The sequence below is a fragment of the Solanum pennellii genome, chromosome 2 (assembly GCF_001406875.1).
Source record: "Solanum pennellii chromosome 2, SPENNV200".
NCBI classification, from domain to species: Eukaryota; Viridiplantae; Streptophyta; class Magnoliopsida; order Solanales; family Solanaceae; genus Solanum; species Solanum pennellii.
Window position 1 is genome coordinate 49,975,737 of NC_028638.1, and position 26,621 is coordinate 50,002,357.

The following is a 26,621-nucleotide window of genomic DNA, read 5'->3' on the forward strand; positions in this document are numbered from 1 at the left end:
GATTTTATTTTTTTTAATTAGGTTGATATTCAAAATAAAGTTTGACTAGTTTGAATTTTTGTTGAACAATTTAATTGATTTGAGTTCGTATTGAATAAAATTTTATTTTTGAAGTAACATTTTCTATTAAATATTTTTTTATATTTAAAATTTAAATTTGAAAATTTTTTATTTAAGGAAAGTTATAGCTTTTTAATATTTTCGACTTGCATTTCTTTAGCCACTAATCTTGACCTCATACCCATTTTAAAAGCTTTTTAAAATTTTACATCAGCAATAAAATAGTTTTGAATAAACTTTCCATAAAGAATTGTATTCGATATTAAGTTGAATTCATAAAAGATTAACTAGTGTATTAATTTAATATCAAACATGCTATTTATGTTAAATTAGTTGAAAAAATACATAACATGTGCCATTTATATACAACTTAATTAAAAATAATTACTATATTTATATTTTAATTGATTATTTAACTATCATTACTTAACAGAAATTATAGAAGAAGATCTTTTTATGCAATTTGTAAAATGATTAAGAGAAGAAATATATACACAGAGCCTGTTTGGCTCAGCTTAAAAGCTGGTCAAACTGACTTAAAAGCTGGTTTTTGACTTATTTAGGTGTTTGACAATACTTAAAATAACTTATTTTAAGTTAAAAAAAAAACTTATTTTAAGCCCAAAGTTAAAAGCTGGGGTAGGGGTGCTTTTTTTTCCAGCTTATAAGCTGTTTTAAGTTGACCACATTTTTACCTTTTTGCCCTTAATATTTTTATACAATCTCCAAATTACCCACATAACCCTAACATCTCTTTCTTCTATTTTTCCCTTTTCACGTGTGGATGATAGACAATTACTATTACTAATGAATGAAAATAAAATAAATGTTAAATCTTTCAAGTGATCTATTCAAATTATATATTATTAAAATGTAAAATAAGTTGCACATATAACTTAAATAAAAATTTATATTTCTCTTATAAATAATTTGTGATAATAAAAAAATATGTGAATGATAGACAATTATTATTACCTATGGATGAAACTAAAATAAAATCTTAAATCGTTCTTTAATCTATTCAAATTATATATCTTTAAAATCTATAATAAGTTTATATTCCTCTTATAAATAATTTGTGATGAGAAAGAAATATGTGAATAATAGCAAAATATAATTATTTATGACTGTAAAATATAAATTAATTAACTTTTATTATATTAACAACTTTTAAGGGTATTTCAGACATTTTGATTTAAAAAGCTGTTTATCAGCACTTATTTGCCAAACACATCAACAACTTTTTTTTTAACTTCAGCACTTTTATCCAAGTTTCAGCACTTTCAAAATTACTTTTTAAAACTGCTTTTATTAAGCCCATCCAGACGGGCCCACAATGTTCTGAATTTCTAATGTATGATATATAAAAATATGAATGATTAACGCGAAACAGAGATAAATATGATTCGATATAAATATCGGGTATGAATAATTAATTTGTTGTTAGCGGCAAAATACAAGGTTGTGGTAAACTAAAATACCTGCCATCGAACTACAGTGCCACGTGTAACAAACCCAATCTCCCAATCCCCATAACCTAGAAAGCCGGCCATGAAAAGAGCTCAAAGCTGGGATCGCCACTCTATTATCCATATACATTCATCTAATCTCATGTTCTTGCTACTACACAATAACAAAATGTTTGTTTTTCTTGGTTTAATCAATATTTGTTAATTTTTCCAGATCTTGTACCATTTGGGTAATCTCAAATCTTGATAAAGTTTAAATCTTGGCATGTGGGTGACTTTGCTTCTTTCTCAATTTCAAAGAAGGGTCTGTAATACTCATTTTCTGCCTAAAAATGTGGGTTCTTGTGGTGTTTCTGACCCGGGATCAAGAAACAGTAACACAGCTGTCCATGTGAAGAAAGAAAAAAAATTTAATAATTAAACCATGAAAGCAAATGCACATTATTAAGGGATCTATTGATGGAGTGAATGAAAGAAATGATGGCTCCAGGCACCAATATGTCACCCTGTAATGGGGAAATTGAGAATGGGTTCTGTAAAGGAAATATGTCAGCAATTGAAGAAAATCAGGAAGTGTCTGATGGTTTGAGTCAACCAAATGCAGGGAAGCCACCAAGAAACCATCCAGGGATGAGGCATTGTATCAGCCAAGCAAACTTGGGAGCTACTTCTGCATTGGTGAGTGGATCCCAATTTGGAAATTTCCTTTTTTTACATGATAGTTTGGTCTTATGCTTGCAGAACCTGAAGTTGTTTAATTATGTAGAGAAGACCAAGTCTTCTGATTGCAATAGTATTATGATGTATGTTATGTACTAAAGTTGTATCCTTTAGAAGGATCCTGTATCAATTGTTTGAGGGGTGATCTGTGAGGCTTGATCCTATTGTGGAAATGAACTATTTGAAAAGCAAAAAGAGGAAAACTGGATCGGATATGCGCGGTGGTTCCTGTTGATTGTTTACTAGTGGCAATCCTAAATCCTAATTACTTGCTAATTAACAACAATGTCTGCTTTTAAATCCTTGTTCTGGTGTGTTGTTAGCAGTGGAAAGTAGATCCCAGTGCAGACATTGTTCTTCATTTCTGTATTGAATAGCTTGATTTGCTCTAGTAAACCGTTACAAGATTTTCAAATATCTTCCGACTGTTTCCATCTTTTATGATTTTAATTCCATGATGATTATGCCAACATTGGCTTTGTAGGTCATAATGATTTATAAGCTATTGATGAACTTCCATTTATTGTGTTACTCAAATTGCTTTTCATATATAAATTTGTGCACGATAACTGTTTCGCAAGCATATACAGTTGTACGTTGTTAGCTGGAGAGGCTTTTTATCTGTCAGTGTGTTTTTATTCTGCTAGCCAATTGAAAGTTGTATTTGTCTTATAAATCTGTAGGAACCAAATACAGTAATGCTTGGTCTCAAATCACCATCAAGTGATAATTGTGCATATGTGCCCATCTTTCGCTCAGGAAGCTATTCTGAGATGGGACCCAAACAGTACATGGAAGATGAACATATCCGTATTGATAATCTCCGTGAACAAGTTGATGATTCCAAAGGTCTTCTTTCACAAGGAGCATATTATGGTGTATGTAGTTTCTTATTTGATTCAAACTATCAGTTTTTAAGGAGGCGCTGAAGTACTTCATACATTTGTTGAAAATTACATTATGTATGTGAAGTCAAAACATGCTTCTTGGCTGATACACACCTGATGTCACTGGTGCTCTTTGAATGTCTTGTATTGAATTCTACTCCTAGTCATAAAATTTAAATATTCTGTATTTTAATTAGAAAGCTAAAAATGAGCACTAATATATATTTTTTTTAATAAGCCACATTATTTTGATTTCAATGATTGTTACCTAGTTATTGGTAGTTGTATGATATCAACTAGAATGCGCCAACTCGAATAGTCAGTTCCTTGGGTTTTGATGATGTTACTCATCTAATTGTTGTTTTTGTACTCCCAGGTGTTTGATGGGCACGGTGGCATTGATGCTGCATCATTTACTCAAAATAATCTCCTTAATTTTATTTTAGAGGATTCCCATTTCCCATCAATGGTTAAAAAAGCTGTCAGGAATGCTTTCCAGAAAGCCGATAATACGTTAGCAGATACAAAGTCTCTAGATAGTTCCTCTGGAACAACTGCTCTGATTGCACTTATTTTAGGAAGGTAAGATATTGATCTGCTTTTGTGTGGTTCAGTCCTAAGTTCCAATTCTTCATGTCAGAAGGGGGCAACAAATATTGAAACTATCACTGTCCCTAAACATTGTTTTATATTAATTTATGAATCTCTTGAAGTATTGTCTGTGTTTTATTCAAATAGTGGTGGAATTCCTTTGTACCAAAAAAATTGGAAGAGGAACTGATGATAGGCATCGTTTCTCCTCATATTGAACTAAATGCTGCTCATGTCTATATGTAGCCAAAAGATCAATTCACAGTACTTGTTTGGTGTTGTTTGCTTCATTAGCTTTGTAAGGCAAATGTCGATGGCTCATGTTAGTCCAGTTTTACTTTTGGCATGTGGGTTTTGCAACTTTTCCAAGGGAATTCTCCAAATTTTACTCTGTTTAGTATACAGATGACAAGGCTTTTATTTGATTCGAAAAGAGTATTTTAAACACATGCATAGGGTCCTTATGTTGTTCAAAGTTCATGTCCGAGTAGATTGGATTACTGGTTTGAAATGTGTAAGTCTATCCCGTAAAAATGGTCTTCCTACTGATTTTGGCCTTCATACTACATTCCATATGGCATATCTTTCCCATTTTTAGTTCTGATTTTCACTTATGAAGGCATATTTCTCCTTACATTATTATTTGTTATATCAATATATAAATAGTATATACACACTTCCTTTTGAAATGGCAACAAGTCATTTATATGTTGTATCTTGTTGTAATACACAGGACCATGCTAATAGCTAATGCTGGGGACTCTCGAGCTGTATTAGGGAAGCGCGGAAGAGCAATTGAATTGTCAAAAGACCACAAACCAAATGCTACTTCTGAGAAATTAAGAATTGAAAAACTAGGGGGCGTCATTTTTGATGGCTACCTCAATGGCCAACTGTCAGTTGCACGAGCTCTGGGTGACTGGCACATAAAGAGTGCCAAAGGTTCAAAGGGCCTATTGATCTCGGAGCCAGAGTTTGAAGAGGTGGTCCTGTCAGAAGAGGATGAATTCTTGATAATTGGCTGCGATGGTTTATGGGATGTCATGAGTAGCCAATATGCAGTAACAATTGTAAGAAAGGAGCTCATGCTGCATAATGATCCTGAGAAATGCTCAAAGTTTCTTGTCAAGGAGGCACTGAAGCGTAACTGTTGTGATAATCTAACCGTTCTTGTAATCTGCTTCTCTCATGATCCACCACCTCGAATTGAAATACCAAAAACTACAAGAAGGAGAAGTATATCAGCTGAAGGACTGGATCTTTTAAAGGGGGTGTTGAGTGACATATGAAGGAGAGTCTGGTAGCTGTTTGTACAGATACATCTTAGCATACACCATGGCCAGCAATTTTTCTGAGTTTCTGCTGGCCATGTTTCATATTGATTGTTGATGATGACGACAAATACGGAGCTCCTGTATCCTTGGAGGCTCCAAGAAGTCAATGTTTGTCCTTTTGCTTCAAATTATGTACTGATATCAATATATGATGCAAGATGCATTTATACCTCATGAGGGAATTGTGTTTTCCTTCCCTCCAGAACTCAGAAGAAGAAAAAGTTGAAAAGTTTCCCTTCTCTACAAAATGATTGTGAAGCTGAGCATTACTGGTGTAAACAAGATGTAATGTGACTATGTATGAAAAGGGGAAATATTGATCTCTCTTCATTTTTGTTAAATAGCTTCTATGTTTTGATCAACTTGACAAAAGCACATGCATGACAAATCCCTCAAATCTACATCGTCTGTAAATGCACATACTTGAGTAGTAATACAGAAGTGTCCCACTAGTGTACACTCGTATTCTTCGTAAATGTGATAACATTTTTGGAGAGTCCAAAACATAACTTATTCATTATGACAAAAGAGGGTTTTAAGTTACTGCAGAATAAGGAACCTGGTTCTCTGAGGAAAAGGGCAAAGCCTCAATGAGCTAGTAATTTTAAAAACAAACAATTTCGTTTTGAGCATTTCTTAGATTCTGTTGAATTATATCGAATTCATTTTTTTTTTACAGAAAACTATACTCAGTTTTTCTTTCTACTTTATTTATAAAATTATAATCAGCAAATATTAATTTTATATATTAACATGTTTTGATATTAATATATATTTGACTAACGAATATAATTATTTTTAACCAACAGCAAAAAAGCGTATCCGGCTCTTATTTTTCCTATTGGACCAAGAATGAAGCAGCCCATTAATATGATGGGCCCAAAGCCCATTAATAAAAAATGCACACACAGTCAAAAGCAATAGCAAAACCCCACTCTTCACCGTCACATTTCAACCATGGCAACGCTTAAAGAGATCTTAACACGCCGCCCTATCTCAGCCACGATCCGTCTCACCGTCGATGCGGGAGCAGCTAAGCCCGGACCACCAGTAGGTCCGGCTCTCGGTCAGTACAAACTGAACTCCATGGCATTCTGTAAGGACTTCAATGCTAGGACCCAGAAGTTCAAGGCTGGAACACCAATGGCGGTGACTATCACCGCATTCAAGGATGGGACTTTCGATTTCATCGTTAAGTCTCCGTCAGTAACTTGGTACTTAAAGCAGGCCGCTGGAATTGATCTGGGAAGTGGCCGCCCGGGCCATGTAACGGCGTCGACGTTAACCCTAAAGCACGTTTATGAAATTGCGAAAATCAAGCAGAGTGACCCTTTTTGCCAGTACATGCCTTTGGAGTCAATTTGTAAGTCTATTATTGGGACGGCGAATTCTATGGGGATTAAAGTTCAGAAAGAGCTGGATTGATTGAAACTGTTGTGTGGGTATTTATGTATCTTTCTCTTTTTCTTTGTAAGATTTTTTGTTGGAAATGAGAGTGATAAAGTTGTTTAAAGCAATGATTTTGTTGTGTAAGGAAGCATGATATGTGTTAGGGATGTTCTCCTAGCAATAAAGATAGCTTTTTTTTTGAAGTTCATTAGAGATATCCAAGCAAATTCATTGCTTTTCATAATATACTGTTGTTGTGAATCTTAGAGCAGAATGAGCTAACACATGTCGATTATAATGCCACTCTTTTTTTCTATTTTTGTGTGTAATTATTAGGGCATGTATTCCCTCAGATAGAACTAAGGATGAACAATTCCTGTACAATTTTTGTTGTTGATGCACATTCTTTTACAATGTTAGTATTCCCTCTAAGTAGCATCTTGGTTATAGAAAGGACGATTATGGTTATAAGGATGTAGCTTGGGAATAGTAGTTGATATAGTAAACCTGCTTTGTGGTGTTAAGACATACTGATCCATACTTGGTGCATGTTGTCACAACTTATTTTGCATCTTGAATTGTATGTTTAACCCTTTGTGTCTGGCTGTTCCTTTGGGTACGTCCAATAGAATTGGAATGATAGCATTAGAGAATCTATTATTTGAAAAAAAGAACACTACAAAAATTTCCCATATCGAAGTCGCTCCTGATGCACAATTGGGGATTGCTGTCTGTTTTTGTCACCGAATACAATTAGACTCTTTAGGGTTTCCTTGGGGATCCCTTACTTGAAATTTTAGTTGGTTTATCTCATATGTTTGATCTGTTAGATTGACATTCTTCTAAGGATTAATCAGCACATCTTTTTTTGGGTCATATCCTCCTCATAAATTTTGGTTTACCTGATTTTAATACTTTTCCATTTGGTGATAGTCCATAATCTTAGTCATCTAAAATAGACCCATTGATATTTTCATAATGTCCTCGTGTTGAAATAGATTCCTTAGCCACCTCTTGCATTTTGCATCGATTTGGCTGCTTGGTGTCTGTATTTATGTTAAATTGTTGGTCCCCTTTGCATCGCTTTGCTGTTGAAACCGTTAATGCGGTTAGATTTTCTTAGCCTCAGTCTATTCTTTCTCATTTTTTGCGCATCAAGTTTCCTGTCGAGAGGTGTTTAGTTAGTGCCAGGTTTGATCAGTGATTGCATAGCAGTATTTCTTAATTCAAACCATCTATAAGCCTATGTTTGTTAACTATTTATACTTGATGTTTGTTAACTATTTATACTTGGTATCATACTACAGCGTGCAATTACCAGGATTCATTGAGAAAAAAATCTAGCTGAAGCCAGAACTTTGCTGGTCTTATTATTGTATCAGATACATATTCCAAGCACCTTAGATGGAAGTATGACTTTTGTTATTTTTAACATTGTGAACTTTGACTTTTACTTGATTGACCTGGTCGGTATAGTAACTTCATTTGATCTAGACTGTTGATGCTTCTGCGTTTGACATTTTTCTTTCTAGTTTTGGGCATGAAAGAACAATTCTTTAAATGCTATGGACAGCAATATGTGGTCGGTTGATTTTTGGGTGTTACTCCTCTGTTTTATGTTGTTCTAGTTTTCTTTAACCTAGACAATCCTGGACGTATCTGCATTACACAATTTTACGTTGGACAGAGGAATGTCGTAAATCTCATGAACACTCTAGTGTTGCTTCTCTTTCTAGTGTGAAGTAGTCTCTTGTTTTGTTCTGTTGTGCCCACAAGTTTGCTCCAGGGTTACTGTCAGCAATGGTTTGTTTCATGTTTCTGCATAATATGAAGTTTCATCCTTTTTCCAAAGCAATGGATATATGCCTGCTTGTGAGGCATATCACCAAAGTGGGTATGAATTCCACTGAAATCTTGAAAGATATTTCTCAGGTTTGTAATCTAGATAGAGCTGTTTCCTAAAAAGTATTTTTCAGTTTATCTTGAAATGGTCTGATATTCTACAACGACAACAACATCTGAAATATACGCAGACCTTGCCACTACCTCGTGAAGTTAGTGAGTCTAAAGACTCCAGGTCATTAGAAAAAGAAACAGTGACCTTGTCCCCAATGTTTAATATCTTCATTATCAATAAAGGACCCAAACAAATAACCCAAGACGAGTCGCCACAAATGGGGTTAAAAAGAGCAGAAGTTAATGAAAAGGCAGAATCTTCTTATCCAAAAGGGGATTATAATTGATGAACCACCCAAAATAAATAAATTTGGCACTTGTTAATTTGACAATAACAAGAAATAAAAATGAACCATGACCAGCAAAACATACTTCTGCATACTCTCTGAGTTGCCGTGTCTTTTCTTATTATCTTTTAATATCACTTTCTACGATCAAAACGCTTAGATATTCTTAATGTTTTCGAAGATATTCTGCAAAATATTTAAGCACACAGATGAATAGGTTAATAATATTAGGACACATTTCTTAATGAAAAATCTTTTAGGTTCGGTGTTTGTTTTGTATTTGAAACTAACAAACTTTGAACACAAACTGTTCAAGTTTTTCAAACTATTCATTCTCTTCGTATGAAAAGTAGAGTATGATTATTGTATTTTTCATGAGATTTTTATGACTATGCAACGTGTCTAGTTCCTATTAGTGTTTTTCTTTATTTCAATGATGATGATGGTTTGACAAAATTATTGGCACAGCCTCCATAAACGACCAATTCAAAAGTTTTTTTTGTTCCTTCTAATAATAGAAGGGGGGGAAACGACGTTTTAATGATCTTATCATTTCCTCTTTTCGACCACAAACAAACCAAAGAGAAACAAAAATGAAAACTTTCTCTAACTTGTATCTCTACTTTTTAATGTTTCCTTTATTACACAAAGTCTCTCTTACTTAAATATACTACTAATATACAACTAATGTCTAAATAAGGTCGTAAGAAAATATTTAGAGGTCGTTTGGTAGAGTGTATTAGAAAATATAATGCATACATTACGTGTGTGTATTAGTAGTACCTTGTTTAGTACACTTTTTCATGTCATGTATCTATTGTGTATTAACTTGTGTATTACTAAATACCAATAAATTTTCAGGTATTTGTAATATATCTTTAACACTTGCATTAGATTATATAGTTATAAAACTACCCTTAAAGCCTTTTCATTTTCTTTGTTGTCATAAATTTTTGTTTTTATTTGATTTATTTTTTCGGTGTCTTTAACTTTTTATTGTCCTAAAAGGTGTGACCTCTTAAGTATTTTTTTTTTAAAAGAAAAATCCAATTTCAATATAATTTGATTAAATTTTTTACTGTTATGACGATAAATTTGATAAAAATTATTTGTCAACTTTCTATGAAATTATTTTGACGAAATATTATAACTGTTTAATATTATTTTTGAAAACAAAAAAAGAAGAAGACGAAGAGTTAATGATGTTTTAGCAAAGAAATTTTTGATGTTTTTGCAAAGAACTTTACTACAAAGGAAGTGTACAAATAAATAAAGTGTGAAGGGTATATTTGTAAACATATATTTTTAATAGAAATTACGTAAGATTTATTATTTCAAATACATCAAATGTATTAGAAATAATGCTTGCATAATTGATGCAAATATTACTAATACAAGCACTACTAATGCACCCTGTTTTGCATTATTATTATATACTCTATCAAACGACCTCTGTATTTTATTCACATCTACCTATCCATTATATAAAAAAAATAGATGTATGCTTTTACTTAATTCATTTTAAAAAATTTAGATATAACATTTTATATTTATTTTACTAAGTACTATTCACGTTAAAATTTATATTTTCTTTATTATTTGTAAGTGATTTTCTTTAAATGGTTCATTCACAAAATTAGAATAAGAGAAATTATTTAGTATTTGAAATAACCAACACAATTGTCACTATTTTATTTTTCTTTACCTTGTTTGATAGTTTCAACTTGCACTGATTTGGAAATCTTACAGCTCTGCATGCCCCCACCATATTTCAACACACCCTCAGCCGTCGGCAGCTTAAAGACTACAATCTTGATTCAAAAAATCATACCAAATATACTTTGTTTCCAAGAAGATTCAAAAAGAGCAAGAGAAAAGATTCAATCTTGATTTTTTTCTTTCTTCTTCTTGTTAATCAAATCTTAAAGTTTTGACTTTTAATATCTGGGGTTTGTGTAGAAGTTTGATTAGATTCTTGATTTTTGGGATAATAAGAGTATGGGGTTTAAGAAAGATGAAGCAAGTTCATCTTCTCATGTTTTGAGTATCCCAAGAGAAGATACACCACTTCTTGGCAAGATTCAACATCTTTCTTCTCCTTCCAAGACTTTTGCTAATGTTTTCATAGCCATAGTTGGAGCTGGAGTTCTTGGTCTTCCTTACACCTTTAAGAGAACTGGATGGGTTATGGGTTCTATCATGCTCTTCTCAGTTGCCTTTCTTACCTACTACTGTATGATGCTTTTGGTCTATTCAAGGCGTAAGGTTGAATCCCACATCAAAGCTGCAAAAATTTCATCTTTTGGTGATTTGGGGTTTGCTGTGTGTGGACCTGTTGGTAGATTGTCTGTTGATCTTATGATTATTCTATCTCAAGCTGGTTTTTGCGTTAGCTACTTGATTTTTGTGGCTAATACTTTGGCATATTTGTTCAATTATTCAATTGCAAAACCTGATCCCAGAATCTGGGGACTTTCACCCAAGGCAGCTTATATATGGGGCTGTTTCCCATTTCAGTTGGGATTGAATTCAATACCCACTCTGACCCTTTTAGCCCCTTTAAGTATTTTTGCTGATATTGCTGAATTAGGAGCTATGGGTGTGGTGATGGTTGAGGATGTGATGATTTACCTTCAGAACAGGCCTGTTCTTGAAATGTTTGGTGGGTTCAATGTGTTTTTCTATGGACTTGGTGTGGCTGTGTATGCTTTTGAAGGGATTGGTATGGTCTTACCTCTGGAATCAGAGACAAGAGACAAGGACAAGTTTGGGAAAATCTTGGGATTGGCAATGGGCTTCATATCATTGCTGTTTGGTGCTTTTGGAGTATTGGGCTACTTTGCATTTGGGGAAGACACTAAAGATATAATCACTACAAATCTTGGGCAGGGATTGCTCAGCACCTTTGTTCAACTTGGCCTTTGCATAAACCTGTTTTTCTCTTTCCCCCTTATGATGAATCCAGTCTATGAAGTAATGGAAAGGAGATTCTGGGAAGGCAGGTACTGTGTGTGGTTGAGATGGCTTGTGGTTTTAGCAGTGACTTTTGTTGCATTGGCGGTGCCCAATTTTGCTGATTTCTTGTCACTTGTTGGGAGCAGTGTGTGCATTGTTTTGGGATTTGTGTTGCCTTCTTTGTTTCACTTAATTGCGTTCAAAGATGAATTGAGATGGTATGGTTTTGCTTCTGATGCTGCATTGATCGTCATGGGCACAATTTTTGCCGTCTATGGAACCTCTTCTTCCCTGATGGAGATCTTTGCCAAAAAAGCTTAGTTTCTTTTCCTCATAGCATTTCATAAGATGTATATTGAAGAGATTGTTTTTATTCATAAGCAAAGGGCAAGTAAGTCCACACTTTGTTCCTACTAGTAATTCATTTGTTAAGCTATTATTTCTGAGTATGTTGAGGGGTGTGAGGGTCATGTTCATGTACGATTGGAATTTACTACAAGAAGTTATAATTACACAAAAATGATCTATTTGGTTATCTCCTCTTTATACTATACTCCACTTGTTATGTTATGCATTATAACATGAGGTTAAAGACTCTTGAAATTGCTTGGTAGAAATCATTTCAAAGACTAATCTATGTATGAACTTGGTTTTTGAGTTTTCTTGTGCTATCAAAGTACATAAACATTTGAAGTTCTTGTGATCATATGAACGTATCCAACTGTTTATCGAAATACATGATACGTTATAGATTTTTGTTTCATTCAATGACTTTAGTATAGTAAGTTGACAGATACTTAGTTCATGAATCAAAAGATAACACATCAATTGTTATTAATTTCATCCACTGTAATACAGTATTAATACTTCATCCAAATTAAGAAAAGGTATTTGAAGAAAATAGAGATGCTATTTATAATAATATAGTATTTTTAAAAATCGAAAATCGAGATTACCCGAGTGGAGTGGACACTAGACAAACGTGCAGATTGTGTATACCATATAAAGGATAAGTCTTATTAGTCCAATTATATTAGGAGAGTCCCCAAATGGATTTTCTGTTATGTACAACAAAAAAGATTTCCTTTTTATAAATCTTTTTTGTGTTCTTGATTGGCATTAGACAACAATGGGGTTTGAGACAGATGAAGCAAGTTCATCAACCCTGAAAATACCTGGAGAGGATGTGCCATTTTTGGGCCAAAATCAACAACTTTCTTCTCCTTCAAAGACTTCTGCAAATATTTTCATGTTTTTAGTTGGTGCTGGAGTTCTTGGACTTCCCTACACATTCAAGAAAACAGGATGGTTAATGGGGCCTCTCTTGATCATCTCAATAGCCACTCTTTCTTATTACTGTATGATGCTTCTTGTTTATTCTAGGCGTAAGCTTGAATCACAGTTTGAAGGTGCAAAAATCTCATCTTTTGGTGATTTGGGATTTGCTATGTGTGGACCTATTGGTCGTTTAGTTGTTGATGTTATGATTGTTCTCTCCCAAGCATGTTTTTCAGTTGGATACATGATTTTCATTGGTAATACTTTAGTATATTTGTTTAATTCTTCTGTCACAGAAGCAAATCCCAGAATCTTGGGATTTTCGCCTAAATCGGTGTATATTTGGAGCTGTTTCCCATTCCAGTTAGGGTTGAATTCAGTTCCCACACTAACCCTTTTAGCCCCTTTGAGTATTTTTGCTGAAATTGTTGATTTAGGGGCTTTGGGTGTAGTGATGGTTGAAGACGTGTTAATTTACCTCAAGAACAGGCCTAGTTTAGAAATGTTTGGTGGATTCAGTGTGTTTTTCTACGGTCTTGGTGTGGCTGTTTTTGCTTTTGAAGGGATGGGATTGGTGTTGCCTCTGGAATCTGAGACAAGAGACAAGAACAAGTTTGGGAAAATATTGGGTTTGTCAGTTGCCTTTGTAGCAATTTTATATGGTGCTTTTGGAGCATTGGGTTACTTTGCATTTGGGGAAGAGACCAAGGATATAATCACCACTAATTTTCGACAGGGATCGGTTAGCAGCCTGGTGCAGCTTGGTCTTTGCATAAACCTCTTCTTGGCTTTCCCACTGATGATGAATCCAGTTTATGAAGTGATGGAAAGGAGATTCTGTGAAGGCAGATACTGTTTGTGGTTGAGATGGCTTATGGTTTTGACAGTCTGTTTTGTGTCATTGACAGTACCTAATTTTGCTGATTTCATGTCATTGGTTGGTAGCAGTGTGAGTGTTGTTTTAGGGTTTGTGTTGCCTGCTTTTTTTCACTTGATTGTCTTTAAGGATGAGCTGGGCTGGTATAGTTTAGCTTTAGATGCTGCATTTATTGTCATGGGCACAACTTTTGCAGTCTATGGAACCTCTTCATCCTTGGCAAAGATCTTTTCAGAAATGGCTTAGCTTTTTCTTTATTTTTCATGTGAAGATATTTTATAAGATGCATATTTTGCAGCCTGATTAATCTATTAAGTGAAACTACTCGTTAATGGCAGAAAGCGGAGAATTTTAATAGCTCAGTTAGTTGGCTATCTAAAGTTGGTGATGGTTCGATTCCCACATTGTAACCCCTAATTTTTTCTTAAAAAAGAAAACACGCTTTAGTGGCAAAAGAAGATTTACCTTTATTCTTTCCATACTAGTAAAAACAGCATACAACAAGAAAAAAAAAAGAATAATACAATATAAGAACACTTTTACTATCAATCCATAATTCAATTAGTTAAGCAATACAACACAAGTGACAAAATGGGAGCACAAAATGCACCAAAAAAAAAAAGAAACAGTTACAAGGATCCCAAATCCACTCATAAAACAAAATAACTCTCTGATAAAAAATGCTCATTATACACTTTATACATTCAATAGGGGTGACCAGCAAAAGTTCTGTCCACCTTGAAGTTCCGAAAAAATAATGTGGTGGAAAAGGTCAAAATTCACATGGAATTTAAAAAAAATCAAGCTAATAAAATAATAGTACAACACAGCTTATATCTTGATAGCAACGCATGCCGCACACATGTTTTTATCTAGTCACAACATTACATACCTACAAACAACAAACTGGCCAAATGATAAAAATGAAATAGAATAAAATGACTTAGCACTAGTACTCCATCATCCCGTCAAAACGCTTTCCAACTATCAGAATCTCTCCTTGGTGTCTGACTCTCGGCCGACGTCTTAAATGGGTCATTTGAACCAAATGGATCCGCATCATCAAAAGATGTGAAACCATGACGATGATCTGTGTCCCTGGTACTACTCATGGAATCAAACCTACTTAGTGATTCGCGAGGAGGAAAGAGCCCAAAATTATAGTCAGAGTCTGCGGTGCTGCGAAATGAATCAAACCTAGCAAATGAGTCCCGTTGCTGGAATGAACCATGATCGTAGTCAGAGTCTCTGGTGCTGCGCATTGAATCAAATCTTGAAAGAGAGTCACGAGTGCCAAAGGGGCCACTATCATTCATGTTAAAGGAATCAAATCTGGAGAAGCTGTTCGAGTTTTCTTCAAACCCTTCACTTTGTCTGCGAGGCGAGTTTGTAGAACTGTACATAGGTGTGCTTGGAACTGAGTCCCCAAAGGCAAACGGACTCTTATTCTGGAATATATTATCTGCATTCGGGGAGCCTCCTGAATTATAAGCTGGTGTGCTAGGAACAGAATCAAAGAAGGGACTTTGCCTCGAGAACAAGTTATCAGTCTGAGTGAATCCAGAGTTGTAACTTGGGGTACTTGGAACAGAATCAAAGAAAGGGCTTTGCTTCGGGAATGCGTTGTCTGAATAACTGAACCCAGCATTGTAACTTGGAGTGCTAGGAACAGAATCAAAGAAAGGGCTTTGTTTGGGGAACGTGTTGTCTATCCCAGCATTGTAACTTGGCGTGCTAGGAACAGAATCAAAGAAAGGGCTTTGTTTGGGGAACGTGTTGTCTATCCCAGCATTGTAACTTGGCGTGCTAGGAACAGAATCAAAGGATGGCATTTGATTCGGTAGTGTGTTGGACTGTTTGGACCCCGTTTTAATAGGGGCTAAGCCCCAATCATCATCTCCAAAAAGAGAAGATTCCTTGAGATTGTCATGATCTGAATCCTGCATAAACAAAAAAAGTAAGCAATATAACGTGGACTTTCAGCTTTCAAATAATGTCAAAGGTATTAACGTGGACTTTCAGCTTTCAAATAATGTCAAAGGTATTCTAAGAAACGAGACAAACTCTACGAACGAGTAGAAGGTTGCCTAGACAATAATGTTCTACAACATGATAAGGTCTTCATCTAACCAAGCAGTTGCAAAAGTGAAAAAGAAAATGCAAAATAATCTATTTACCTTTGCAACAGAATTGACGTCCCATGCAGCATCAGTGTCAAAGTTGGTATCAAATGTACCCCAGCCAGATCCATCAAAACCTTTATCCCTCGAGAACACAGATTCAGTACCCCAGTGTTCACTGCACTCGTAAAATCAAACGAAGAGATTCAGATTTCTAGGGAACTACACAATAATTTGTAGAAGGTGAAAACCCTCTACAATTAAGTATTCTAGGCAACTTGTGGTCATCACAAACAAAAGAACGCGGTATACTGAATCACAAAAACTAGGAAGAGAACCACCATATTACCTTTGGGCAGCATTGGGTGAACCATCAAAACTAGTCTCCTTCCTGTACAGAACATACTCAGAATTCTTTAATAGGAAAAAGAGAGCATGATAGACTAAATGACCTAAAGAAGAGAGAACCGCCACATTACCTTTGCGCACCATGGGGTGAACCATCAAAACTGACATCCTTCCCGTACATAGACTCTTGGACTTCTTTTGACGGGCTTTCAACTACATTACTCCTTGATGGACTATCAGTTGGACTTCTTGCTGTTTGCTGATGTCCATGTGCAGATTCCATGTCACTAACTTCTCTAGCTTGTACATGGTTTGACAGCTTATCTATCTTTGCATCAGTATCAGCATCAGCAGATGATTTTCCAGAATCATGTTCAGCTAAAGAAGATGCTTTCTCACGAACCAATGATGACTTTGTTTTAGGAGGGGCAATGACGTTTTTCACATCAAGTGTCAGCTCTTTCACAAATGTGAATCCTGGAAGAAAAAGAATTCAACAACGAAGTGAGCCAAATTTGCTCACATCCAAAAGCAACACAAAGAAGAAATAAAACTGATTCACTGGCCTCTGGAGGCATTTTGAGTGTCAGCACTTCGATTAACAAGCTGACTTCTTAAAACATACCTTCATCTTCAAACTTATCCCACTCTTCATCCCAGTCTGCTGCAACCTCTTGGATGCCTGGTTGCCAACCTTTGAAAATACAAATAATAGTATGAGAAAGCATTTGAAAAGAATTTACATCAACGAAAATCACAGACAAGAAAACACATTGAACTTAGGTTTCATAAATTTGATGCTTCTGCCAGTGGCTTAAGTTATATACATCACGCACCTCCTACTTGGCACTCCAAATTGCAGACCAACGGAGAATACACACGGATCTCCAAAGAAAAAAATTAGCATCATACCATGTACTAAATGGTCATGAGGTAAATATAAAGAGGGAAGACCTCGTATTTTGAATTTGAGGTTTCTTTAGAGAAATACTGGCCAAAAGAGTCAAATCCATAAACAGTCGGTAACAAGTTAATTCTAATGCCCCAATAAAGAATACACTCAAATTGGCTGGAAGAATGAAAGGCTTCGGCTTGAGATTGACTAGTGAATTTTGGATCTCTGTTATAGGAGGTCGAATGTCCAGCTAAGTTGCCTCATGGAAAAAAAAATTTGCAGGCCCGTCCAGCTCATTATATTATTAGCCAAGAATCAAGATAGGTGAAACTCAAATGGCACTTCTTAAACAGAACAGACTCCGCTAGAATCACAATTTCTTCCAGGGAACCATTTTTTATCATCAAGATTCTTCTCAGGAACAATAGTTTAAGTCACAATTCAGCACCCAAAAACAAGGCATTGGAGTTATATTTTTGAAACGATCTTTATTAGATTTTACTGATTTCAAAATAAAAATATAGCAATAGATGAGACAACCAAATGAAAGCTCATATCTTCACACAAAGTATAAAAGACTTGTATAATTACCAAATGGAAGCTCAAGCAGTGTAGTTGGTTTAGCTCGTAAACCATAAGTTTTGCACCGTTCATTCAGTGATTTTACTAGCTCCTCAAGATTCACCTGAATGTGACTAGCACGGTCCTATAAAAGAGAAATGATTGCTTCAAAAAAGTTCAACTTATCTCTTCCAAATTGAGTAGTGAGACAATATTCCAACCTGGATACCATCAGTCTTGCCATCTTGATCCATTTTAACAATTTCCTTGTATAGCTCCATTTTTTTCTCCTATAAAAGGTTCACCAACATAACACCATTTAAACACAGGCCAATTTCACATGATTTAAAAGAAAATATGAGAAAGGGAAGTTAACTTTACACCAATGCATTTGACAAAACAAATCCACAAATACCTGAATATCCCGAAAGGTGGCCTCTTCAATGGTCAATTTAGAAGCAACGTCTCCTGTCTGCTTGTATTTCTCTTCATATTTTTTAGCCAATAACTCAACCTGTCAAATTCTCCATTTTAAGTTAAACAACATATATGAGATGTGGTTTCCCTATGTTGAGAAAAGTTTTTACCTCTCTTTTGTCAGCAGAAGTTCTTTGGGTGATCTCATTTAGTCTATTGTCGCATCGACTTTTGTATAAAATCTGGATAAAGAAATAACAGAACGCAGACCATTTTAGCGTTGTAGGATCTCTTCTTTTGGTATACAATTGTTAATGAAATTATTTACCTTAACAAAAGAAAGAAATATCTAGATCCCTGAATATAATTGATTGAAGTTGAGGTGCATAAAGATCAGACACTCACTATTTCTTGCATCTTTGCATGGTAGAACTGAATTTTTTCTTTTGCTTCTAAAATTTCCTTCTCCAATTCCATGACCTTCAATATTATAGCATAGAGGGAGGAAATTATATTAATTAATGTTGGCAGTTACAAGCACTTGGAAGTAAAGAAGCACCAACCGACATAAGAAGAGGCTCCACTAGAATTAAGTTAAATTCACACTTGAAGATCAGTCTCTGGTCCTCCATAGCATCAAATTAACAATTAAGGAAATTCAAAAAATGCCAAATATTCATTGATTATAGTTCTCTAAACACTGACAAATAATCAAAAGTTAGTGCTACAACTGACATGATAACCAAGGAAATTATGACAAGACAAACACAACAGTATCCATACCATGCACAAAATTCACATTCTGAAGCAAATTAAATGTAGCATTGTTGTTTGACACATCAGACAAATTATTTGTCAATTGGTTCCGAAAGAAAAGTGTTCATTTGCCTTCTAGTACATCAGTTTCAACAAATAAATACAATATAATCTGGTGTTGAAATAAAAGAAGACAGAACACACCAGCAAATACTGCCAAGTATCCTGCAATGCACAGAACTGCATCTAGCTGCAACTGTTAAAATAGCGGTCGCATTCACACACTTCACTAGTAGACACATACTGTTCAAGATCTATCTCAAATTGCAATTTGTTTTCTCACTTATTTGGTTAAAGACCCAATTCGTGAAATGTAAATTCAGATAACCATGGGAAAAAAAGGGAGTATTGGAAGAACTGAGAAAAGAGCAAGGAAGAAAGGAAATAGTAGCCAAGATCACCTTCTTTTCTGCATCAGTTGCTTCCTGGAACTTTGAACTCAATGCATCCTGTTCCTCTTGACTAAGTTGGTCAACAAGATGCTTCTCCAGTGCAGGAACTTTAGGCTTCTGTTGACCAGGCTGCACAACTTCATTGGGCTGGGGAATAGGAACTGGACGTGGAGGCCTTCCTGGAGCGCCAGAAGCCATCTGTCCTGGAACAACCCTTGGCCCCTGTGTTTGCTGGGTGGCTGGAAATGAAAAGAATCAGGAAACTAAATCAAAAGACAAGAAACAGGAGGAGAATTATCTAGACTGATATGGATACCAAATAACATACTACCGAAGTCCTAGACTGATTGACAGTGCTTTTTCTGCTATACAGTATACACTAGAATTATATCGTGCAATACGAGGACAAATTTTTAGATGATGTTAGCTTCCCTTCTTGAAATGAGGAGGAAGAGAGTTTGATTAGGAACCGGAACTACCTACCTTGGAAAATAGGAGGAGGTTCAAATGAAATATATAGATTGCAAAATACTACTAATTTCCTCTTTCTTCTATTTGGTGCACTCTCTTCGAGTAAATATAAAGTGCTTTTACTTCTATTGTATGAAGCCTTATGCTTGTATTTCATACCTAAATGCTCAAACAAATGTTATTTTCGAAACTTTAAATATAGCTCCAATACAGCCTCCCATCAACACAAGTACCGGGTAACTCTTTCTACTAAGGCATGGATAGATGAAAAGAAATCACCTGGTGCTTTTGCGTACGCGTGGAACTAGGGGGGTACAAGGGGATTCAACTGAACCCCTTTGTCGGAAACTTACACTTTATATATAAGGCCAATTTACTAAATCATATATAAATATTAAGTTTTGAATCCCCTTAACAGGCTGCTCGGGGATGATTGATTGATTGATCTGATTGTATGAGACGGACATGTATAAATATATTTTGATGAGTCGTTCCTACTTAAGCCGAGGGTCTTCGAAAAAGCCTCCCTGCCTTGTGAAGGCAATAGTAAGATTTGCGTACACACTACCATCCCGAACCCCACTTAAGGAATTACAGTGGGTTTGTTGTTGAATTCCCTTTACACAATATGCACTGCAGCTCAGCGGCCGAAGGACATAATGTGTAGCCCACAGTTGTCGGTTCGAGTCTCACAAGAGACATTCTTTTTACCTTTTTTTGAGAAAAGGTAACTTCACATAATTGGTAAAATTCTTTTTACCTTTTTGAATCCCTTTGGCAAAAGTTTTGTCTCCACCTAGGGGTGTCAAAAGTGAACCCAAACATAGATAACCCGCCCAGAATTTTAAAGGTTGGGCTCAAGATAATTTGAATTGGGTTCAATCTCAACCTATTCAAGCATAACCCATTTGAAGAGAATCCTCAATTGAGCCCAATTCAATCTCCAATTTCAACCCGTTTTAAAACTTTTTATTAAGATATGTTTCTATATTTAAGGTATAAATTATTATCTATTTAGCATCTTTTAGGGTTTATCTATCCATTTGTTACCTTTTAAAAAAATAATTTCGAGCTAAAATTCAAATTGTAATTATAAAAGTTAAATATCAATATGTTAAATTAGTAAGATTGATCGGGTCAAATTGCGCAGGTCAAGACCCAACCCATTTTTAAGCCCATTTGAGCCCAACCCATTTGAGCCCAAAGTAAACTTGGGCAGGTCAAGACCCAACCCGACTTCTATCTCAACCCATTTTAATATTTTCAATTTCAGCCCAACACGCCCATTTGACACCCCTAGCTCCACCCCTGTTTTTGCGTCCACCGAGATTTGGACCCCGGACCTCATGGTTCTCTATCACTTCATTGAACACTATGCCACACCCTTGGGTGTGATAGCTAATATATTTCTAAAAGCTACAAAGATGAAAACAGCTTGTAACTGGCCATACAATCAACTCCCAAATATGTGGAAGAAAAAGAGAAGACAACTTTTAGTCTCTCCTCTCATCCAATAAAACTTGGTCTACACAGATATTTTAAGGCATGCTCTGGAGGAAATTTTTGGCTCAGAGATAATTTCTCAACATTCAAATAATATTATTACAGATCAAAATATGGCTACTCATATTTTGTGATTCAAGTTTAAGTAAATTGTGAATTGGGCACATTATATATACAAAGTTATCATCATATGAAATGCTTATAATGCAAAGAGTGAAAGAATCTTAGCATCGAACTCAACAACCTTAAGTTAAGGTTGATTGGAACAAGACATTTAAAGACCACTTCAAGTGCCCTTATATCCCCTTTGTTCCAATTTATGTGACCTAGCTTGACTCAACAGAGAGTTAAAAGAATAAAATGGAAACTGGACCACTTGTAACCCAAAACACGTCATAGCATTTGTGCAGCTCTAAAATATATGAATCTTGTTGCCTTGACCATGCTGTAACATTTGTGCTGTTACACAAGCTTCTCATTCAGGGTATAATGGAAAGTATAAAGTTAATTGTTTCCAGTGTCATTCTTTTTGGGAAAGGACAAAAAAGGAAGTGTGTGACATAAATGGGAATGGAAATATTATACACCTCAACACCCTTCGCATTTGTAACTTGATTATTGGGCTTCCCACTATGATTTGAATGCTGACTTATAAGTATGAAACAGGCTTACCGAAGTTTAGGCTCTGATATCATGTAAGGGAAAGCGTCTAAGAGGCTGTTTGGATTGACTTATTTTAAGTAGCTTTTTGGCTTATAAGCTCTATTTAATTTTTCAAAGTGTTTGGAAATGACAAAAAGTGCTTGTAACACCTACTTTTAGGTCAAAAAAGTACAAAAATAAGCTAAAAGGTATAAGTTGAGTAGGATCAATTTATGACTTTTAGCTTTTTAACTTATAAGCTTCTTAAAAAAGTCGATCCAAACACCCTTAAGTATCTAGTTGAAAACCTCAGTCTATAGATGGAGAGAATCAAGACCTTTAGAAACGCCTTAAGATGCCTGTATATACTAATCAAAACAGAATCAGCTGCTCTATTTGCCAATACACGTATGTGCATTCACTAATCATCAGCCATGCATAATGACTGTTATAAAAACAGGAAATAAATTTACCTGGTGTGTGTCTCCAAGCAACAGCACCATGTGGTGGGACAGGCTGACCAGAAGCAGGTAATAACGACTCGTCGAAAATAAGATTGGTCGGAAGGACTGAAGGAAGAGGGTGACCTTCCCTGTGCCGCTCCATCAGGTAAAGCGCAATGCAGAATTCCCTTAAAGACAGCATGCTGTCGTTGTCTTGATCAGATAAATCCCACACCTGTTTCAGCACCTCTGACAAACAAAAAGCATACCATATTATTGTTCTGGAGGACCAAAAGCTAAGAGATATAAAGAAAATTCAGCATGAGTTCTCATGAGCAAGAAGAATGTTGTGCCAAGGGTCATAATAGACAGCACAAAAATATCTTAAAAGACCTGTAAGGAAATTGTAGCCTGCTAAAAGTACGAAGTGCATAACCCCGACGGAACATAAAACGATGCGCTATACAGAACTATTGAGAAGTAAAGAGTCGCCACACATTCCAAATTTCAAGAAAAGCTACTAGTGTTTGAATGAAAACCATAATCACTGTATGCCTAAGAATCTTATGATGCAAAGCCCTTACCAAGCAAGAAAAAGTTTGTGCAGGCAAGAAGTGAGCTACCTAATCAAGTTCCACTATTTAACAGTATGGTGCATCTAACATAAGTATTTCAAATAGCCAATTTCACAGGGAGATATCATGATTAACTAAATAAGTATTTCAAATAGCCGATTTCACAGGGAGATCATGATTAACTAAATAACTTATCTGGTTTTAAGCTCTTCCAAACAAAGAATTATAGTTTGTAAGAAGTAAACCGGCTTTCTGAAACGAAAAAAATTAAGGATAGATGATTTATCTTTTATAAGAATAATTGGATTCTTAACATATCCACTTGGCTCTTAAATCTCTATCACTAATGAAATCTAATTAAAAAAATAAGTGTATCAAGGAATTCTTATCGAGACAACTTGTACTTCTAGTTAATAAATGAAGTACAATTACTCAATCTAGCAAATCAATTCTGAGTGTACACTTTTTTTTTTTTGGCTGTAAAGATGAATTCAAATATGAAGCAGAATCAATACTTAGCCTCTTAGGGTCCCTGTACGATTAGAACATGATTTTCTTTTGTTTTTTGTTCACTTGTACTGTTTCAGCACTTCCCCAACGCTGCAGATTTGATAAAACATCATTTCTCTAAAAAAACAATTGTGGAACAACACAGCTACCGAAGTTGAAAGTCAAATAGCAAGTTTAAGAAGATTAAGGGGCATTAAACTCGCCCTTCCCACAAAGAATAATGACCAACTTTCTAAAATTACAAGCTACCACAGAGATCAATCAATGTCCCAGAGTCCCAATCATCAAAATTAAAGCCTTCCAACTGCAAGAACAGCAGCAAATATTGATGTCCCGAATCACTTGGTAGTAACTAAAGGATACATAACACAATCAGTTGATCGTAACAAAACCAGTAATAGATATTTGTAATTACCAAATAAATATCTGTCTCAGAATTAAACAACCAGAATGAACATGGTATTTCACAAATCATCATGGCAGTAAGGAAATCAAACCTCGAGGCAGCTTCCAACTTAGAAAGAGGTTCCTTGCCTCCAGGCCAGAAATTTTTCCATCCCTGTCTGAGTCCACAGCCATAAATACTTTGCTGTACTTCTGATAATCAGACCGGGTCATTCTTGGCCAAGGAATCTGAGACTGACTGGAACGAGAATTTCCAGCTGCATTAGGATTTGCACCAGCACTTGGCACTAAGACCTGTTTGTTTGGTCTCCCAGTCAACTGAGCTTGCTGATGCTGATTTACTGGTTTCTGGGGAAGTGCAACTTGTGAAATAATTGGGCTGGCCTCTACTGGATGTTGGAGCCCTGCAGATGCAGAGACAATGGCTGGTGAGACTGGAAAGCTGCCAGCAGAAGATATACTAGGTGCGGAGTTTTGTTTTGGTTGAACTGATGCAACTGAAAAAGCATCTCCAAAAAGCGAGTCAGATGCAAATCCATTTCCTGAAACTGGAACGGCTTTAGGATCCTTAACATCTGGCTGGTTACCACGCAGAGTGGCATCATTTAAATTTGATGAACCTGGTGTCGCCGAATAAGTGGTCTTTTGTTGGTTCTGTTGTGGAGAAGCATGATCAAATCCATCCTGACTTCTAGAATTTATAATGATATTAGGAGCTTGGGAAGTAACAGCTGCTTGGGAGCCACCATTACCAGAAAGCCAATCAGAAGAATTGGCTTGACTAAAAGCTGCCATGGTACCACCAGGCATTCCTTGACTAGAAGCACCTGATTGAGATGGGAAACTGGTGCTTGGAACGGAGGGTCGAGGAGGCCGCATATACTGGCTCTGCGTAACTGGTAAACCCTGTTGACCCCTAATGCCAAAACTTGGTGCTGCTGTTGGAGCAGCACGACTAACTGGAGGCACTGCAGAACCAACTCTATTTGCTGGACGAGGACCTGCTACAGCTGCAAGGTTTATCTGTGGGGCAGGAATTTTAGCTGAAGCTGGCGTAAATAGTGCAGCTTTCACTATTTCTGGGGTCAACTCTCGTTTCTGCGCCACTGTAACAAGCTTAAGATAGTTGAAAAATTCCTGGCGGCTAAGGAAACCGGTACGACTTTGATCAACATATGTCCATATCTGCATAAAGGCAAAAGAGCACATTAACTGTAGTAAGAAGACATGGGGAAAATGAAAGATCCAGACGTTAGACAGGAGCTGCTGATATCTGCATAAAGGCAAAAGAACACGTGAACTGTAGTAAGAAGACAAGAGGAAATTGATAGATCCAGGAGCAGGAGTTGCAGATGGACAATTACGAACTATAACTTCTACCACATCTAGATTATCTTGCAATCTCTTTCTAGACCTGTCTTCTGGCAAGCATCATAATTGTTGTTGCACTACTTTATCAAGTATCAACAACAATAATATCTGAGTCTTACCACTCAAGCAGCCTAAACCACAGAGCTATCTGCAAATTTTGTTACATTCTCAAGTGGCTCTAACACATTTTAGTAGTCGTCCTAGTTTCAGATTTCAAACTCTACTATTTACTATCTTCTATTCTAAGTTACCAGACTGCTATTCATTCTGTTATATTACTGGACATAAACGTTAAGATTTCAAAAATTAAAATATGTAGCCATTTCACTAATACTCTGACTAAACTTTTCATGTATCTCATATCTGCTACCTGTTTTCATATTGTTTTCATTGAGTTCCAAATATTCATCAAACGCAACAATTGTGAATTTCTCTGCTTCTTTTTACTAAATTAAACCATGTCTTTCATCCCAAAACACCCAATTCCTGCTGTCTAGCAACAATTTGAAAGCTCAAATAACCGGAACACTTCAAAGTATTTGACAATAAAATGAATTGAGCCCACTCAATTGTAGCAAGCATAGTAGAACAGGTATAAGCCATCAATAGCAATAAATCAAGTCATGGAAGAAGAGGTAGAAAGGCATGGCATTGCAATGAGAAGTGAGGCTCACTGGGTGGGGGTAAGGTCTACTACCTATACTCTACTCTCCTTACTCGGTTTGTTGGATTTCACTGGCGATAAATTGTTGGGGTTCAAAACATATACGGATTGACAAGTAATAGTAGCAACTGGACTTGCAACAATTCAAATCACCGAAAAAAGACGCATACTACATGATAACTTAGTAAACTGTCAATAACTAGCTTCAATTTCCTTACTTCTCCTTCACTCTAATAGATGAAGAAGGAAGAGAATAAGAGAAGACAGAAGTGGACGAACGAACCTGAGCAAGGACTGGTTTAGGCAAATTAGAGCCTTGAAAGAAGGAAACAGCCTCAACACCACTGATCCGACCATCCTGATCCAAATCTGCTCTGCGAAAATAAGCCTCAAATTGATCCGTTTGGTTCTGCGCAGCCATTACTGAGTCGATTCAATCAGTTTGAGAATACTGAATTAGATCTGTGATAAGGAATAGGGCAGAGAATTAGAGAGGTTTAAGAAGATCCCAGGTGGTGATCCACCGCCGCCGCCGGACAGTGGGCAGTGGTGGTATCGATAGGCGGGGGATCGAGAAAAGTGATGTCAGAAGTTGATGGGGTTTGTGCTTCGGACAGCACAATGCACATTACACTCTCTCTCTCTCTCTTTTGATTGCACCTTCACACCTTTGTTTTTTTAACCA

At 35.9% G+C, this 26,621-nt stretch overlaps 5 protein-coding genes across 5 annotated transcripts; 4 read left to right on the forward strand and 1 right to left on the reverse strand.

Moving 5' to 3' along the window:
- Window positions 1–1,516: 1,516 nt before the first annotated feature.
- Window positions 1,517–5,402, forward strand: LOC107010282 (probable protein phosphatase 2C 47). The gene is made up of 4 exons (XM_015209536.2): window positions 1,517–2,207; window positions 2,933–3,127; window positions 3,513–3,718; window positions 4,461–5,402. Exons 1-4 carry the CDS (start codon window positions 1,998–2,000, stop codon window positions 5,014–5,016), a joined length of 1,167 nt encoding a protein of 388 aa, XP_015065022.1. The 5' UTR covers window positions 1,517–1,997; the 3' UTR covers window positions 5,017–5,402.
- Window positions 5,403–5,977: 575 nt separating this feature from the next.
- On the forward strand, window positions 5,978–6,716 carry LOC107010285 (50S ribosomal protein L11). Its single transcript, XM_015209537.2, has one exon. The coding sequence runs from the start codon at window positions 6,019–6,021 to the stop codon at window positions 6,484–6,486; it is 468 nt and encodes a 155-aa protein (XP_015065023.1). The 5' UTR covers window positions 5,978–6,018; the 3' UTR covers window positions 6,487–6,716.
- A 3,636-nt stretch (window positions 6,717–10,352) lies between these two features.
- Window positions 10,353–12,194, forward strand: LOC107010280 (amino acid transporter AVT3B-like). The gene has a single exon (XM_015209532.2). It carries the CDS (start codon window positions 10,692–10,694, stop codon window positions 11,967–11,969), a length of 1,278 nt encoding a protein of 425 aa, XP_015065018.1. The 5' UTR covers window positions 10,353–10,691; the 3' UTR covers window positions 11,970–12,194.
- A 236-nt stretch (window positions 12,195–12,430) lies between these two features.
- LOC107010120 (amino acid transporter AVT3B-like) lies at window positions 12,431–14,108 on the forward strand. Its single transcript, XM_015209375.2, has one exon. It carries the CDS (start codon window positions 12,778–12,780, stop codon window positions 14,047–14,049), a length of 1,272 nt encoding a protein of 423 aa, XP_015064861.1. The 5' UTR covers window positions 12,431–12,777; the 3' UTR covers window positions 14,050–14,108.
- A 342-nt stretch (window positions 14,109–14,450) lies between these two features.
- LOC107010274 (actin cytoskeleton-regulatory complex protein PAN1-like) lies at window positions 14,451–26,614 on the reverse strand. Its single transcript, XM_015209522.2, has 14 exons — window positions 26,220–26,614; window positions 23,994–25,086; window positions 22,442–22,660; window positions 19,362–19,591; window positions 18,550–18,624; window positions 18,315–18,386; window positions 18,143–18,241; window positions 17,949–18,017; window positions 17,758–17,872; window positions 16,897–16,965; window positions 16,403–16,748; window positions 16,273–16,314; window positions 15,981–16,101; window positions 14,451–15,743 (listed from the first exon to the last, which is right to left on the reverse strand). The coding sequence occupies exons 1-14, from the start codon at window positions 26,355–26,357 to the stop codon at window positions 14,772–14,774; spliced, it is 3,660 nt and encodes a 1,219-aa protein (XP_015065008.1). The 5' UTR covers window positions 26,358–26,614; the 3' UTR covers window positions 14,451–14,771.
- Between the last annotated feature and the right edge of the window lie 7 nt (window positions 26,615–26,621).

Excerpts from the sequence above, each read along its gene's own strand:
- LOC107010282 (XM_015209536.2), top strand. The coding sequence starts at position 1,998 with ATGAAAGAAATGATGGCTCCAGGCACCAATATGTCACCCTGTAATGGG. Across the intron at positions 2,208-2,932 it reads TGGGAGCTACTTCTGCATTG|GAACCAAATACAGTAATGCT; the intron begins GTGAGTGGATCC and ends ATAAATCTGTAG. Across the intron at positions 3,719-4,460 it reads ATTGCACTTATTTTAGGAAG|GACCATGCTAATAGCTAATG; the intron begins GTAAGATATTGA and ends TGTAATACACAG.
- LOC107010285 (XM_015209537.2), top strand. The coding sequence starts at position 6,019 with ATGGCAACGCTTAAAGAGATCTTAACACGCCGCCCTATCTCAGCCACG.
- LOC107010280 (XM_015209532.2), top strand. The coding sequence starts at position 10,692 with ATGGGGTTTAAGAAAGATGAAGCAAGTTCATCTTCTCATGTTTTGAGT.
- LOC107010120 (XM_015209375.2), top strand. The coding sequence starts at position 12,778 with ATGGGGTTTGAGACAGATGAAGCAAGTTCATCAACCCTGAAAATACCT.
- LOC107010274 (XM_015209522.2), bottom strand. The coding sequence starts at position 26,357 with ATGGCTGCGCAGAACCAAACGGATCAATTTGAGGCTTATTTTCGCAGA. Across the intron at positions 18,018-18,142 it reads CCACCTTTCGGGATATTCAG|GAGAAAAAAATGGAGCTATA; the intron begins GTATTTGTGGAT and ends AACCTTTTATAG. Across the intron at positions 16,102-16,272 it reads TCACCCAATGCTGCCCAAAG|TGAACACTGGGGTACTGAAT; the intron begins GTAATATGGTGG and ends TTACGAGTGCAG.